Below are 16,325 nucleotides of genomic sequence, written 5' to 3' on the forward strand. Positions count from 1 at the left end.
TACTGCTTTAGCCATCCGCTCTAAATGCTTGTGTTCACAACTGCACCTTGATTTAGACACAACCTTATTAGTTAGCAGTCACAACCGAACAGATTGCAAAACCTGCCACTGACAACATAGCCAGACCCCCATGGGCCGGTCATGCACCAAGGGCTGGGACAGCATTCAGAGCAAGTCCAAGAAATCCAGCCCCTGCTTCCCAGGAAGTGGCCTTGGACCCTTGGCTCAAGTGAGGGCAATCAAGCCATAAAACCATGAGCTAGGTCCAGGCATTGCAAGAGGCTGCAACCCTCAGGGTCAGCACAGACTCATCCTTACTGGAAAACACACAGCAGTTCGAAGGGGGGGGGGCACCCCCCACCCCTGGGGAATTCTTTCAGTGGCTTCACAAAGCATGGAATGGAAACATACCTTGGTTGCTGGTTGCACCCAAGTGCAAAGCCAGAATGGGTCAATTTGTCTGGAGAGCTCAATATGTCCCTGGATGCCAATGTGAAGCTTAAAACAGGTCCATCATTTTTCCTTCCTGTTGCCTTCTTTCAAGAGTTGCTGGCATCCCCACGTCTTAGTTCATCCCACAGATTCATATTTTTTGAGACGAGACCTTCCCCATTCTAATATGCCTCCCCACTCAAGGAACCTGGCAACATGCAGCCTGAAGTGGAACTTGTCCATTATTTAGGTAAGATACTCAGCAAAGATGTATTTGCGGTCCCCACCCCTTTTACTATGCCAAGCGTATTCTGAAAATATTTAAATTTCCACAACTGAGCATTGATGCAAAGATCCAACTGCCTCTGGATGAGAAACTTATACGAAAATTATACTGGCTTCATATTTTGGTATTGACCATTCAAACTGGATGAGACAAGGCTTGACCGTGTGCACATGCTGACCACTTGAAATGGCTCATCTCCTTAATGGGTTTCCTTTTTGCTCCCACTTCCTATCATCAGCTCTCTTGGTTTCCTCACTCCCATCTCCATGCCTCCTACCAAAAGCTTCCTAGCTAAAGCGGAGGTTCTGCCCCTGCATTTCTTCAGGTTGCCCCATTCTCTCCTCTAGTCATTACCCATATACTTTTAAGTTTGTCTCTGTATCCAAAAGCAACACAAATTTAAAAAAAAATGTGACTTCTGGCGACCCCTACTGGGGTTTGGATATTTCAGATAGATGCCTTGCTTGCCTGCCTCTGCGTCCCAGCCCTGGTATTCCATGGTCTCCCATATAAGTACTAGCCAGGGTTGGCCCTGCTTAGCTTCCAAAATCAGGCTTGCCTGGGGATACCAGCCTGATCTGCTGGGAAAGCAGCTTCCAAAAGTTAGCAGAGCTGAAGGTGAACAGTCTGAGTATGCACACTTAGGCAAACAAAAAGCAGAATGAGCAGAACCCTTATTCAGAAAAAGACCATTTCTCACAATGATCATTAACATTCCCACAGGTTGGTATCAGGAGACAGCAGTTGTTTGAGCTTACTTGCATACCCTTGTTCCCTTCAATTTCAGATTTTAATATTTCTCAACTGTTTTGGTTTAGAAGTAAACGCCTTGGCCACCTTCCCTGCAGCCTGGACAGCTATTGCTCTTCTGCAACCATTCATAGACCAGACTTCTGTATGGTCTGCACCCATTTCTGGTTCCCCAACCCCCTCCCCGTCTGGTTTCTCCTATGTAGAGCAGAAGCCTTCTCTAAAGACAAACAACTTGCTGGTACATTTGTGGAGAGCCTTGTGTGTTGCGGAGACTACAGCACCAGAGTCATGGCAGGAATAATTTATTTTTCTCTGTTCATACATAGGCTTGGTGTAAGCAGCCAGGAACTGGCACAACACTGGCAATCCATCTGCATGAAAACCAACCCATTTCCCTTGGCAGTTTGTATATGCAGCACCATCAAGGAAGGGAGCAGGCCAGGCAAGTTCGTCAAGGACCCGTTGGAGTGGTATCTGCTGCCGTCAGTAGCCTTCGTCCGCCCAGGTGACCTCATAGTCGGGGTATCTGGCTTTCAGCTTCTCTGTGGATATGGAGTGCTTGGCTCTGCCAAAGCCCTGAAAGAATTTATTACCACTGTTACAGACAAGCAATGCTTTTCAACAGAAAAGGCCTACTATTCTTAACTCAAGGACATCCATGTATCTTTGGTAACTCTACCCACAACTCCAAAACACGGTTAAGCTTCCAGTGCTTTTGAAATCCAAGTATATTTTGCTTCAACAGGGTCTCTATAGCATTTGTTTGCATTTCAGAGCACAGCATGTTGCATGTCTTGCACACAAAATATACCAGGTTCAATGTTCCATTACAGGATCCCAGGGAAGTGATGTCAAAACAGACCCTTCCCCACCCAAGGTCCTCAAGAACTGCTGTTAGTCAGAACTGTCCATATTGATCCAGGTGGACCAAATGAATGACTCAATAATTATGCTTGCGTCAAAACAAAGAAACCCAATGCAGCTTTTGCATTCTGACCTTGTTACCATTTTGTGAACAATAATCAATTGTTCCATCTTACCCTTCAGACTATTTAATATTATGTGAAGCCACTGGAAGCGGTCATCAGGCAGTCTGGGCTGCAGTATCACCATTATGCACATGATACCCAGGCCTCTCTTTCTTTCCCACCTAATTCCCAGGATGCTGTTAGTGTTCTGAACTAGTGTATAGAGTCACTAATGGGCTGGATAAGGGTGAACAAGATGAAACTTAATCCTGACAAGACAGAGGTTCTCTGGGTTAATAGAAAAACAGACCAGGGACTTCAGATCGCCTTGGATGGGGTTATATTCCCTGTCGCAAGCAGGGTACCAGGAAGAGTCTTCTACTAGCTGTCACCACTCCGGTAAGGGTCTGTCTGGGAGGGCCCAGACCACACACTCACCCATCTTCCTTCTTAACAAAACGCCTTCTGTCGATGACCAAACAGACATGAGGACCCATGCAGTATAAAAATAATAAGTTTATTGCGAGTGCTCAGAACAAGGGGTTTTAATTATTAGTGCAACAGCGGAAGTGGAAAAACAACAGTAAAGATGGTGCAAAGAAATAATAAAAGCCTTAACGTGACTAACTATATGTTCCCTTCCTCTAATGCCAACAGACTCATCACTCCTTGGGTGAGGGAACTCACCTGGTGCAACCATTTCAGAAAGAACACCCTGACTGCAGCCTCTCCAGAGAGAACACTTCCCTGTCTGAAGCTAAGCCTTTTATTCTTTTCTCCCAGACCCACCCCTGTAGCCTTCACTGACCACGTTTTCCCTCCAAAACTTCCACCTACCCAATCAGAGGGACAGAAGGGATCCTGGGAAATGTAGGCCCTGCAGCTACTCTAACACCTGCTTCCCTGCAGCCCTCACTAGGCCTAGGATCATAACACTCCCCTTGAAAAGGTTCACAACTTGGAAGGGCTACTTCATAGCAGTTGCCTTAGAAAACTGTGTGGGTTTTGCTCAGCTTTGGCTGGTGCATCAGCTGCTACTGTTCCTGGTTCAGCCAGACCTAGGCACAGTGATCCATGATTGAGACTGAATTACTGCAATGTGCTCTACATGGGGCTACCTTGAAGAGTGTTTAGGGACTGCAGCTAGTAAAGAATTCTGTGGTTATACCACCAGCCAATATTGCAGCAATTACACTGGCTACCAACTCACTCCCAAGCCCAATTCAAGGTGCTAGTTTTGATCTTTAAAGCCATATGTAGTTTGGAACTGGAGTATCTGAAAGACCATCTTCTCCCATATGTTCCTGCCCGGGAATTAAGTTCATGGGAAGAGGCCCTTGTGACTGTCCCATTAACCAAAGAAGCTCATTTGGTGGGCACACAAGAGAGGGCCTTTTCAGTGGCAGCCCCATAATTATAAAACATTCTTTCAAGGAGATGTGCCTGCCCCTCCCCCACGTTTGATCTTTAGAAAGCAGTTGAAGGTGGTTATATTTATGATGATGATGATATTGGATTTATATCCCGCCCTCCACGTCGAAGAGTCTCACAGCGGCTCACAATCTCCTTTACCTTCCTCCCCCACAACAGAAAACCTGCCTTTATGAGGAGGCACCTAACTCCAGCTGTTTGCCACAAGGGCAGCAAGTCTTTTAAATTTCAACTGATTAACAGTTCAGGAGGCTGTTTTTATAGGTTTAGGTAGTCACTACGAATGCTAGAAAAGTGGCCTATAAAAACTTACCCAAGAGTGAACCCCAGATTGCCCCCTCCCCCTGCTTTCCCTACATGCAAAATCCACAGGAGTGCATTGAGGCGCCTCTTAAAGGCCTCCTTTATTCCTTGAGGTCTCTTCTTACCACTGAGTAGCCATAGACATGGATCTTCTTGGCGCTGCTCTGGTGGGATATCCTGCCGCCACCCAAGCATTTACAGCGGAAGCCCTGCTTCTCCAGCTCCTCTGCTACTTCATCGTAAATATCAGCTAAGGAAGCACAAAGCGAACAAGTTAAAGACCCTTCTACTAAAGACAGCAGTTTAACACCTATCACTCGCCTAATTCCCAGGCTGAAAAAGGAAGTACTATCTTGTTTCTAGAAATGCCAATGAAGGCCTAGTGTATCAATCAAGCAATTATAGGTCTGCTTCACACTGTACTACAGCCCTACCCCAACCAGCACTCCTCACTTCCTCCTCCATTTTCGGGTTGCCAGCTCTGGATTGGGAAATATTGGGATGATTTGGGGGCTGGAGCTTAAGGATGGGAGGGACCAATGGGATCTAATACCACAGAGTTTATTTTCCAAAGCAACCATTTACCCAAGAGTGGAGTTCAGTTTGCCCCCTCCCTCCGCTTTCCTTCCATGCAAAATCCACAGGAGTGCATTGAAGCACCTCTTAAAGGAGAACTGATCTTTTGTATTTCCAGCAGATCTGCCGTAATCTGGAGGCTGTGTAACCACAAAAGAGAATCACGGCAAACCGAGGTGAAGTAGTCGAAAGCAAAAGCTATCGTGAAGTCCAGTCTCTATCAAAAAATCATATGAAATTAGTCCAGAATAAAGAAACAATTCATATATTAAATTTTAACAAGACTTTTTGTGCAATATAAGGAATGATTACACCAGAACACCAGTCCCTCTTTGTCTCACAAGGAAAAGTTGTAGCTCCCTTGGGAACTATTTAATATATGAATTACTACTTACTGTCTAATATATGAATTATTTTTTTTATTCTGGACTAATTTCATATGGTAATCTGGAGGCTGCCAACTCCACCCCACCTAAGGCTGCCATCTCCAGGTCTGGAAATACCCGGAAATTTGTAGGTGAAGCCTGGAAAACTGAGGTTTATGGATGGGAGGGAATCCTGTAGGGTACAATGCCATGCAATTCACATTCCAAAGCAGCCATTCTCTCCAGAAAAAGTGGAATGAATGCTTTATTTTTTGGCTGGCACTCTTCCTCTCCCCCATACATCTGGTTCTAAATTACCGGTACCCCCATCCCAGAAAATGGCTATGTAGTCCAGAATTTGAATAGAAATTTGTAAGATGCCATCTTGGATCTCTTTTACTCTGGTTTTAATCCTTATCAAATTATTTAAAGTCTGTATATTGTTTTATGACATTATATTATTTTACAGCATTATACCCCTTCTACAGTGCATCATCCAAAGCACAGCACAAGTTGGCATAGAGCGATAAAAAGATTAAAAAAATAAATAATAAAATCAGTAATAAATAAGTGATTTGTGCCATCTGAACATTTGTAATGCCAGGAGCTATTCAGCCTCCACCTCCAGGTGGGCAAGCCTACCCCACTGTTACAAGGCCCCTCTTTAACCATGCCACACACCTTCCCACCTGGCTCCTCCCCAGACATGCCAAGATCCACCTACAGAATCATAGAGTTGGAAAGGACCTCTAGGGTCATCTAATCCAACCCCCTGCACAATGCAGGAAACTCACAAACACCTAAATTCACAAGATCTTCATTGCTGTTAGATGGCCATCTAGCCTGTTTAAAAACCTCCAAGGAAGGAGAGCCCACCACCTCCTCTCCCTTAGCTATGCCATACAGAACCTGACGCTTCCCAAGGCAGAAGCCCCGCCCAAGCTGAGCCGGCCCCTCCCGTTTTATAAGACACGCCCCTTTCCCTCAGGATCCCGCCCCTTCGGCGGACTGCGCTGGTCGGTGCTCACCGTGATACTCCGCCCAGGCGTAGCCGCGCACAATCTCTTTGCCTGGCCCCTCCCCCTCCAGCGTCACACGAATCAGCACGTACTTGAAGACGCCGTCGGGATCGATGTCCACGTCGGGAACGTGGTTGAGGTCACCCTCGGCCATCGCCGCCGCCGATTTAACAACCGGCCGCAAATGAAAGCGAGCGCCGCGCACCGAATTAAGGCCAGCCAAAAAAAAAAAAGGCTCTGTGCGCGCGCGCGATGCAATCCTAGCCAATCAGAACGTCGAACTACTCCGTCCTGAGGGTGTCCAATAGATAAACAACAGGCCGGGCTCACGAGCGAATAGAGATGGAGGAGGCGGACGCTCCGGGAGAAAAAAAGCGGAAATCGCACCCCTAAAAGGTGGAAGCGTTTGTCCCTCCTCTCTGCAGGAAAGGTTAGTCGCCCAATCAGAATGAGCGGGAGCCTCTTCACGTTGGAGCCAATGGGAACGGCCTTAGCCGTTTAGGGGGAGTGGCAGTTTCTTCCTTTTGCTGAGAAAACTTGATGGCTGGCGCCTGGTTTATGGAATGGATTTAACGAGGGTAGGCAAGGGTGGAATTTTAGGAGCTCCTTTGCATATTAGGCCACACACCCCGTTGTATCCAATCCTCCAAGAGCTTACAAAAAAGAGCCTTGTAAGCTCTTGGAGGATTGGCTACATCGGGGGGGGGTGTGGCCTAATATCCTGCTAGAATTCCACCCCGGTAGGGAGTATATTTTAATATGGATTAATTTATTATCGTTTATTTCTGTCTCTCAATGAGTGAGAGAGTCAAAGCAGGCCATCTTGTAAATTATAGTTGCCAGGGTGGACTTAGGAAATACCTGGAGATTTAACTGGGATGGTGCCTGGGAACGTTGGAAAGATCAGTAGAATGACACACAATAGAGTAGATCCTGTTCTCCGAAGCTTCCATTTCCTTGAATTTATCTCTAGTCTGGAGCTCAGCTGTAATTCCTGGAGAAGGCCAGGCCTCACCTGCAGGTTGCCAAACCTACTCTGAGCATAAGCAGAGTCCTCAGCATTCCACATTTGCAGCATTCCTCCCCTCCATTACGTTCCTCTCTTCAAGTTTCCTCCCAAGGGAGTTGCCCCATTTTATCCTCAAAACACGCATGGTGTGGCAAGCTCTGCTGAATGAATGATCATCCAGTGAGGAGAACCTTACAAATTAGGTTCATTCTGACCAAGTAATCCCCAAACCACAATGCTTTGCCATTGCTGAAGGCTCTTCCCTGTCTGTTCTTTGCTGAATTAATGGTGTCAGAGCCAGTCCTGCATTCATTTAAAAGTTCTTTGGAGCATTCTGTACCCTATTTATAAGTACACTTCTATAAGTGCAGCTCCTGCAGGCCTACAGGCTGAATTTCACCTCTGTGTTCATGCCTATGAATGTTCCTGCATGTTCAATAGAAATGAGACACGGCTGACTACTTGGATCTAATTTGTAGAATGTTTGCAAAGGGAGGTGAACCCTGAAAGGCAACAATATTTGCAAACCACACCAACAAAATGGAATCCAGGCAACTTTCATAAGCAAAAATTGGGACCATGATTTACAATTAAGGTTGGGAGTATCTGGCATTGACAGCTGTTTGGAACTTGCTTCCAGTGCCAAGCTTCAAGCCCTAAAATTTAGGAAAAGAGGGGCTTTGGAACATATGTTGTAATGAAGAAAAAGCAGACTATGTAATTACTGCCAGCCAATACACATCTGGGGATTAGGGGTAGAGTTTCAAGATCATTATGAGCCTCAGAATCTCTCTTCAAATATCCCCCCTCTCCCTCTCTATTTCTCTCTCACCGCCAGAATGATTCATCAGGAATAAAACCCAAACCCCCCCCCCCCCCAATATCCCATGCCATTTGCAACCTTTACCAATGATTTCCCGTTGCCTTACTTATTGCTACCACCCCCTCCAAAAATCAAATATAAACAAGCTGTACATTCAAGTTACATTTTATATTTATTCAAAGGAAATAAGTTTTTTCTTCTCATTTATATATGTATATATATAGATAGATTTTTACATAGAGATCTGAAGTATATCTTAAACTGTGCCATGGGAAACCAGCAGGACTCTGACAATGTTACCATGAGAAAATACAGGCCTAATTCTGCTCTGCACAAGAGGAAATGTGGGATTCTTCAATATAATGCAGTATTTTTTTCTTTTTCTTTTTTTGTAAAAAAAGAGAGGAAATCAACAGACCATGCATTTATCAAAGGAACCAGTCCTGCATCTGCAGAATTCTCCCAGGAAAAGGGGCAGTGGGGCCCAGCTGGTCGATTGGTCCGATTAGCAGAATGTATTGAAGACATTCTACAGCAGCCAGAATAATACATTATTTCTTTGGAAAAATGTTCCAATCTTAGCTAAAATGCATGGCAAAACCCCCCCAAATAAATCAGGAAGGGTGCCTGTTATGCAGTGGGAAAGGGTTTCCTTCCTGCTAATGGGGGAGGGGGACAATGCAAGGGGTAGGAAGGCTTTCCTATGAACCAGAGAGCAACATAGAAAAATGGTGCCTGGTCACTGGCAGAGAAATTAAGAAGTGCCAGGTACCTGGGTGCATGCCCTTTTTGGAAAGACTCTGCATTAAAAGAAGCTTCTGCAAAAAGCCACTCATACCTCTGGCACTAAACATCCCATGATCTTGTCTTGCAAAAACCAGCACATCTGGAGACTCTGCTGCTCAGCCAGATCTTGTAGATGACTCACATCTTTCAGTGGCTTGGTAGAGCAGTTTCTTCTTTTGTCCCCATGTTGCAAATTGTCTCCACCAGCAGGCTGGTTGCTTAGGTGCATGAAGAAGAATCCCAAGACTAGCAGCTGACCTTTCAAACATGCTGAAGGGAAGACAACACTTCTACAAAACTTTGGCGAAAAGGGTTACAGGAAATGCCCTTTCCCCCTCAAATGGACCACCACCCGTACTTGTCTCTGGTCTTGAAAAATATTGCACCCAGATTCAAGACTGGCAGAGGATGGACCTTTCACACTTTGAATCCCAGCACTGAGCCTTGCAGCATATTTGTGGTGCAGTTATTACTGAGGAAGGGGAAACAGGGTTGAATTATGTCAACTACAATTTGACCTTTTTCCTTGAGACAATGTAACAACCATTGGGAGTGAGGCCACCCAGATGCTACAGTAGGGAAAGATCTCCCCCCACCCCCCAGAATATCTTCTCTTAGTAATGCTGCCCTTCTGCTCCATTATAATTCTAGGCAGTGCACAAACTGGCAATTCAGCCCTTGGACTCTCCCATTTTCCCTAGTTCAGTTGATCTTTTTTTCTGTTGATTGCAAAGACTGCCGGTTCCAGCAGTTCTGCTTCCTTTGGGCAAACCACACATGAGTGGTATTGTAAGCAAACACTGGTTAGCATAGAATGCTGGACAGGCATTAGCCAATGCAACTGCAGAACAGGCCATCAGCTGCCCTATCTCACAAGACAACTGGTTGATTCTGGTGGTGATTCTACTCTCCTCATTTGCAGCTTCAAAGTCCTCCAAGTATAATCGGGTAAGTATACAGTCAAGGCAACTGCACTAAAGCCTAACTAGCTTCAGAACAGCCCCATCCTCTCTGCACTTGCCAGGATGTACTGCTGTCTTCTGTTCACATACTACTCCCTTCTATCCCAGGATTATCTCATTGCAGTGGTACACATTTCCATCCATGCACACCCACCATGCAACTATCATCCACCCCTCCCTCAAATTTCCCACCTTTTCTGCTATCAACCCCATCACACACCCTTCTAATCCCTACCGCATCCAGGACATTATGCCGGTCTTCTGATAGGTAGAGAACAATTCTCTATTATTATGCAATTGAGATATTTAAAATTGTTTACATTGTTTTATATGAATCATGGGATCTCCATGTCTGTTAGCCGCCCTGAGCCCGCTTCGGCGGGGGAGGGCGGGATATAAAAATAAAGTTATTATTATTATTATTATTATAATTCAAATTGGAAGTATGCTTTATTTGGTTTGGTGTAGTGGTTAAGTGTGTGGACTCTTAGCTGGGAGAACTAGGTTTTCCCACTGCTTCACTTGCAGCTGCTGGAATGGCCTTGAGTTAGCCATAACTATTGCAGGAGTTGTCTTTGAAAGGGCAGCTGATGTGAGAGCCCTCTCAGCCCCACCCACCTTACAGGATCTCTGTTGTGGGGGAAGAAGATATAGGAGATTGTAAGCCGCTCTGAGTCTCTGAGTATAAATCTGCCGTCTTCTTCTTCTAGAGCACAAAAAGAGGAAATTGCCTGCCATCCAAGGAATCCGCCTTCTGGATTTCTGTATGAGTCACTGTTCTGGGCACTCTTCCTCTGAGGACAGGAAATTCTGCTGGTCTCGACACCAGGAGTGCCTGAATGATCTGATGTGGAGACCAAAACAGAATTATCCGCCTCTGATGGAGACCCAACTAGTAAAAGGCAAGAACAGAACAGGAACACCAAGCAATCTCCCCAAGGGCAGGTTCTGTCTCACTGGGAAGGATAGAATGATGCAGTGATACCAGCTACTAAGATGTGCATAAGAACCCCTAGCAGAAGCTGATTGGAAAGCAGTATATCATGCAGAAATACAGCAGGCAGCCTCACTGTTTTTCTATGACACCAGTGGTTCTCCTGCAGCACACCAGAGTGCCCCAGACAGAGTGTGGAGAGGACGGCATCGCATTACCACAGCCCCCAGGGAGAAAGGGCAGACTCCTTTTTACCACCCATTTAGGAGCCACAGCAAGTTCATTCTCAATTATCGTCCCATTACTCACTGAAACAACCCCCACCACCTTACCATGCATACACTACAAGCTTTGGGCCTGAGCCCCCATGCACACTCCTATTTTTGACAGGCACATTACAATTTGGCAAAGAGGAAATGTTGCAATGGAAAAAACACAGCTGAGAGAGACATCTGCCCCCTCCCTCCCTGCCATTCACACACAAAATAGCGTGAACCTTTAATAATGCTCAGATCTGGGGAGGGGGGGCAGTGGTCACTCCTTCAGTGCAGGTTTTCACCTGAGCCAAAGGACAAAAGAGGCCTTAAACTCTCATCCCAAACTGAGATTGTGGCATATTAGTCTTAAGGAAAACTGGGGCAGCTAATTTCCCTGCCTGCCCCAACTAAATCTTACGCAGCAGTGGCCGTAATCAGCACAGCAATCCAAATGTCCTGAATCTTTGCAGGCACACAGTTGAGGATGCCTCCTGCATTGCTGGCTGCCCCACTTGAAAAGGATTGAGTAGGAAAGGGCACAGAAATGGCCATTGACAGTGCCGTCCGAAGCAGTTACTCCTCTCTAAGCCCATTGACTTCAATTGATCTAAAAGGATGTGATTCTGCTTAGGATGATACTGTAAAACAGTGAAAGAATTACATGTCTCTAGAAGGAAACGTAAAAGTATTGTGTGTGTCTTTAAAGGATGACAAATCGCCAATCACAGAACAGTACTGAAGTTTATAATGAATGGTAGGAAGTTTTGGGACCATCTGATACTTTAGGTTGGCAGCAAAGTTCTGGACAGACAAGAGATTTCACACAATGCATTACTAAACTTATAGAATGCTTTGCTACCAGATGCAGCAGTGGCCCCCAGCTTATACTGCTGTGAAACAAGCTAGACAGATTAATGGAAACGGATGGGTCTATTGCTGGCTATTAACCATGATTGCTCAGTGGAGCCTCCATGTTCCAAGGCAACATACCAGGTGCTCAGTTGGGATGCTGGGCACAACACCTTCCCTTTTCCACCCTTCTTTTGGGCTTTCCAAAGGCCGGCCACTGTTGAAAACATGGCAAAATAGATGGAACTTTGTTCTGACCCAACAAAACTAGTCTTAATGTTCTGAATGTCAAAAAGCACCAGAAAGAAACAGCCCAGTTTGGCCAGTATCAATTGGCTCTGGGTGCTGCAGTTACATTCATTTCAGCCCTCTAGACCTGAGAAAATTAAAACTCAGTAGTGGGGATAAGACTGGGTCATGGGAGTGTATGTCCTCAAGGAAACCACCCACTCACCTCCTCTCCCCCTCCCCATCCTCTGAGGGGAGACAAAAAAGATGACCATGAGGCTTCATTTGGCTCCTGGTTTCTGTACTACCCTATTGAAGAAGGAACTGCAAAGATGGAGCTGTGGATAGCACTGTAAGTAGTTGTTTCTATACACACAGGAAAGGAAAGGTCCTCTGTGCAAGCACCAGTCGTTTCGGACTCTGAGGTGACGTTGCTTTCACAATGTTTTCAAGGCAGACTTTTTACGGGGTGGTTTGCCATTGCCTTCCCCAGTCATCTACACTTTCCCCCCAGCAAGCTGGGTACTCATTTTACCGACCTCGGAAGGATGGAAGGCTGAGACAACCTCGAGCCGGCTACCTGAAAACCCAGCTTCCACCGGGGATCGAACTCAGGTCGTGAGCAGAGCTTAGGACTGCAGTACTGCAGCTTTAACACTCTGCACCACAGGGCTCTTCTATACACACAAGTAAGCTTCTATTTGTGTTTTTTCCGTACCATAAATCAGAGGGACCACTTCCACACAGAAGCTACAGTACAAGACACCTAACTGGAACCACCCCTTGTTTTCCTCTTACCACCCTTTCTCTCCCCACCAATAAATTGAATGTATAAGGCTGCATGCAGAGAACTAAGGAGCTCAGCGGGGCAGCTCAGCCTGACCTGCTGCCCTCAGTAGGCCTCTGAGCAAGAGCTTATGCAATACTGGTATATTGCGACATCTCAGATAGGCATCTTGTGCCCTCATCCAGGCGGTACCTGAGGTGGTGCCTCAATTGTCCCACAATAACTTTGTTACTGATAGACAACACCAGAAGCCAACTTCAGCCTTATACACTTTCAGCCCTACATCTTGTATGACTTTTCTATCGCATCAACAAATAACCTCAGTTGACCACAGTGCTCCCAGTTCTGCCAAGCTTCTCTTCCCCAGCTCACCTGGAGTATTATGTGCAGTTCTGGAGACATCATTTCAAAAAGGATGTGGACAGAATGGAGCAGGTGTAGAGGAGAGCAACAAGGATGATCAAGGGCCTGGAGACCAGGCCCCATGCGGAAAGGCTGAGCCACTGAGGGACCTGGGAATGTTCAATCTGGAGAAGGAGGCTGAGGGGGGACATGATTGCTCTCTCTAAGTATTTAAAGGGCTGTCACTTAGAGGAGGGCAAGGAGCTGTTCCTGTTGGAAGCAGAGGAGAGGATTCACAATAATGGGTTTAAATTAAGGGCGGGAAGATAGCAGCTGGATATCAAGAAAAACTTTTTTCACCATAGGAGTTGTTCAACAGCGGAATCAGCTTCCAAGGGAGGTGGTGAGCTCCCCCTCACTGGCAGCCTTTAAGCAGTGACTGGACAAACACTTGTCAGGGATGCTCTGGGCTGATCCTGCATTGAGAAGGGGTTGGACTAGATGGCCCCTTCCAACTCTGTGATTCTGTTATTCACCTCCTAGCTACTGCTTTTGCAAGCTGCTAATCAGCCCAGGTTTCCTTGTGATATGGCTGATGCAGCATAGCACTGAAGTTTGCATGCCCAAAAGCCCCTGGTTCTACTCTTAGTTCATCCTCAAACCCACAAAATGCCTTAAGGCAAGCAATTGCCCCCACCCTATCTATCCCTCTGTAATATGGGGACTATAACTCTGAGCTGGGGCTTATTGAGTGTATAAAGTAACTCAAGTAATGTATGGTATTAGTAGTAAAAAGCCACTTTGAGCCTACTTTGGTGAGACAAAAGGTGGGCTATACATTATTATATTAATAAATTAGGATGTGACAGCTCTGGTTTGGGAACACATGGCAGATTTGAAGGTGGAGCCTTAGGGCGGGGTTTGGGGAAGGGAGGGACTTCAATGGGCATAATGCCAGAGTCCACCTTCCAGAGTGGCCATTTTTCCAAGTGAACTGATCTACATTGCCTGGAGATCAGTTGTAATCCTAGGAGATCTTCAGCCACCCCCTGAAGGTTGGCAGCCGCAACTGATGATGTAACACTGCATGTGGAACTCATGGTAGAGAGAACCATGACCTTCGCTCTTATAGGGACCAATGGTGGCCAAGTGGCAGCAGAACAGCTGAAGGTTTCTTGGGCCAGTTAGATCAATAAACACTCCTACGGGAAGTAGACAGTCCATATCCGCCTACCTCTTTGGCCCAAGGCCTGATTTGCATGTGCAGGAGAACAAAGTGCCAGAGGTCTTGCATGGAAGAATCAGTCGCCCCACTTCAGACAGCAGGTAGCAAATGTCAACTCAGAACGTCCTTTTGAGTAAAATGCCCTCTGCAAATAGAAAACAAGTGCAGCAGGGAGAATGGGCCTATCCGCCTCTACCTTCATTTTGTGTTGGATTGAGAAACGGCAACATTTGAAAACATGAGCCTCCCACCTGTAGTCTGAAGTGATGAGTTCTCATTCTGCCACCACTGCCACCTTCTACGTGGGTGAACCAGATAATGCTCAACCCTCCCTGCTCAGTCAGCTGCTTCTCAGAAAGCTCTCAAACCATTTCTTGCATGTGTAAAAAGCTTACAACCCTGCAACGTATGCCAGCATTATTAGTTCCATATTGCAGATGGAAGCCAAAAGAAGGTATTGCCAAGGTGAGTTTGTGGTGCTGTTGCAACAGGAATCAGGGACTTGGCAGAGTCTCTCTTAGCTTATATGTTTCTCTAGCTTTGAGATGGATTGCTGGAGGTGAATTTATGCCTTGGGCATCTCGGCTGGCAGCACTGCCACCCAGCTTCCGGTTAACCTGACAGAAAGAAAGAGAGCAAAGGTATTCTGCTAATAATAGCAAAGGGAAGTGGCCTTCTGCAGCTAGCTGCAAGCCAAAGACAGAAGAACCTCCCCCCCCCCCCCACTCTCCCTCCTCCACTGCCCTTCCAACAACTGTGCTTTGATATGAGGCTGTTCAGCATCACTATGACAACCGCATCCCCATTCCTACGGCTCCTGACCTGGATTTCAGTGGGGATATTGGCACACACCACCTCCCCCATGATGGCAAGCAAAGCCAAGAAGGAAAGCGACTCAGCAGCACCATCTGGAAGGACGAGGTGGACAGGAGGGGATGAATGAAAAGGGGTTCTGCTATGAGTAGGAATAAAATCCTGCCCCAGCTCAGGTCAAGGCAAGCAAGGGTAGCTTGGAACTGGAAGGCAAATGCAAAAAGGAAGGGAGGGAAAGACCAGGTGCGTGGTTGCCAGGGTGCCTAAAACATTGATGCAGGCAATGCAACACACCAGGTCATTTTTGTTTCCAGCCTTTCAGGAGACATCTCCACACTGGCTCAAGGCTCACAACTACAAAAGATCGCCCTCTATCAGCAGATTCACACTCTGAGAGCATCAAGCAACATCTGCCACTGTCGTGGGGATAACGATTCCATGTTAATTCAGCCAAGAGCCACAAGATCAAACCCTAGTACTCCAGTATTAATCAATCCATCCAGTGTTAACCCTGAACAGCAAATACCAACCCTTCCATCCTTGCAAATGAAATCAAACTTTCATTATCACACTACAAAAAGTGGGAGGAAAAAGTCAAACTCATCCTTTCCCCCAACCCCCAACAGTGAGAAGGACATTATGGGGTCTTTGACTTGCATTAAGTGATCTTGAAAAATATGGACAATGAAGCCTGAATGGGAGGAGGAAATAGTTACTTCCCCAGTCTGGCTCCATTCATTTTGCTCTGTAAGGCAGAACATCCCTAAGGCACCCCACTTGTGTTCATGAATAGCAATGCACTGGGACAATCTCCTTCACAAGCTTCATTGAAATGAAGGAAAGTTCCTGTTCACCTCAATGAGGGTTGCGCAGCAAAACATCCCAGTGGATTGTGTCCCACAGATCAGACCCTACATCCATTCTGCCACCTTTAGGGGCTGCCTCACTTTCCCACATAGTAGGACTGGTTACTCCACATCAATTACTACAAGCCATGACAGTGCAATTCTCCAGCTGCCCCCAGAAATGGAAGTGCATACATAGTGTTAAAAACTGGGGGCAGAAGTGCCCATGTGTACTTGGAAAGGTGGCATTGTATACAATCACATTTTCCAAAGCATGCACCAGTTACCCAGGGTGGGGTGAAAGGAATCTCCAAGACACCTTTAACACACTT

The 16,325-nt window shown here is 46.3% G+C and overlaps 1 protein-coding gene across 1 annotated transcript; it reads right to left on the bottom strand.

The window, feature by feature from the left end:
- Nucleotides 1–1,757: 1,757 nt before the first annotated feature.
- Nucleotides 1,758–6,556, bottom strand: PHPT1 (phosphohistidine phosphatase 1). The gene is made up of 3 exons (XM_060250877.1): nt 6,143–6,556; nt 4,299–4,423; nt 1,758–2,047 (listed from the first exon to the last, which is right to left on the bottom strand). Exons 1-3 carry the CDS (start codon nt 6,285–6,287, stop codon nt 1,955–1,957), a joined length of 363 nt encoding a protein of 120 aa, XP_060106860.1. The 5' UTR covers nt 6,288–6,556; the 3' UTR covers nt 1,758–1,954.
- Between the last annotated feature and the right edge of the window lie 9,769 nt (nt 6,557–16,325).

Source organism: Heteronotia binoei, chromosome 12 (assembly GCF_032191835.1).
Source record: "Heteronotia binoei isolate CCM8104 ecotype False Entrance Well chromosome 12, APGP_CSIRO_Hbin_v1, whole genome shotgun sequence".
Classification (NCBI taxonomy): domain Eukaryota; kingdom Metazoa; phylum Chordata; class Lepidosauria; order Squamata; family Gekkonidae; genus Heteronotia; species Heteronotia binoei.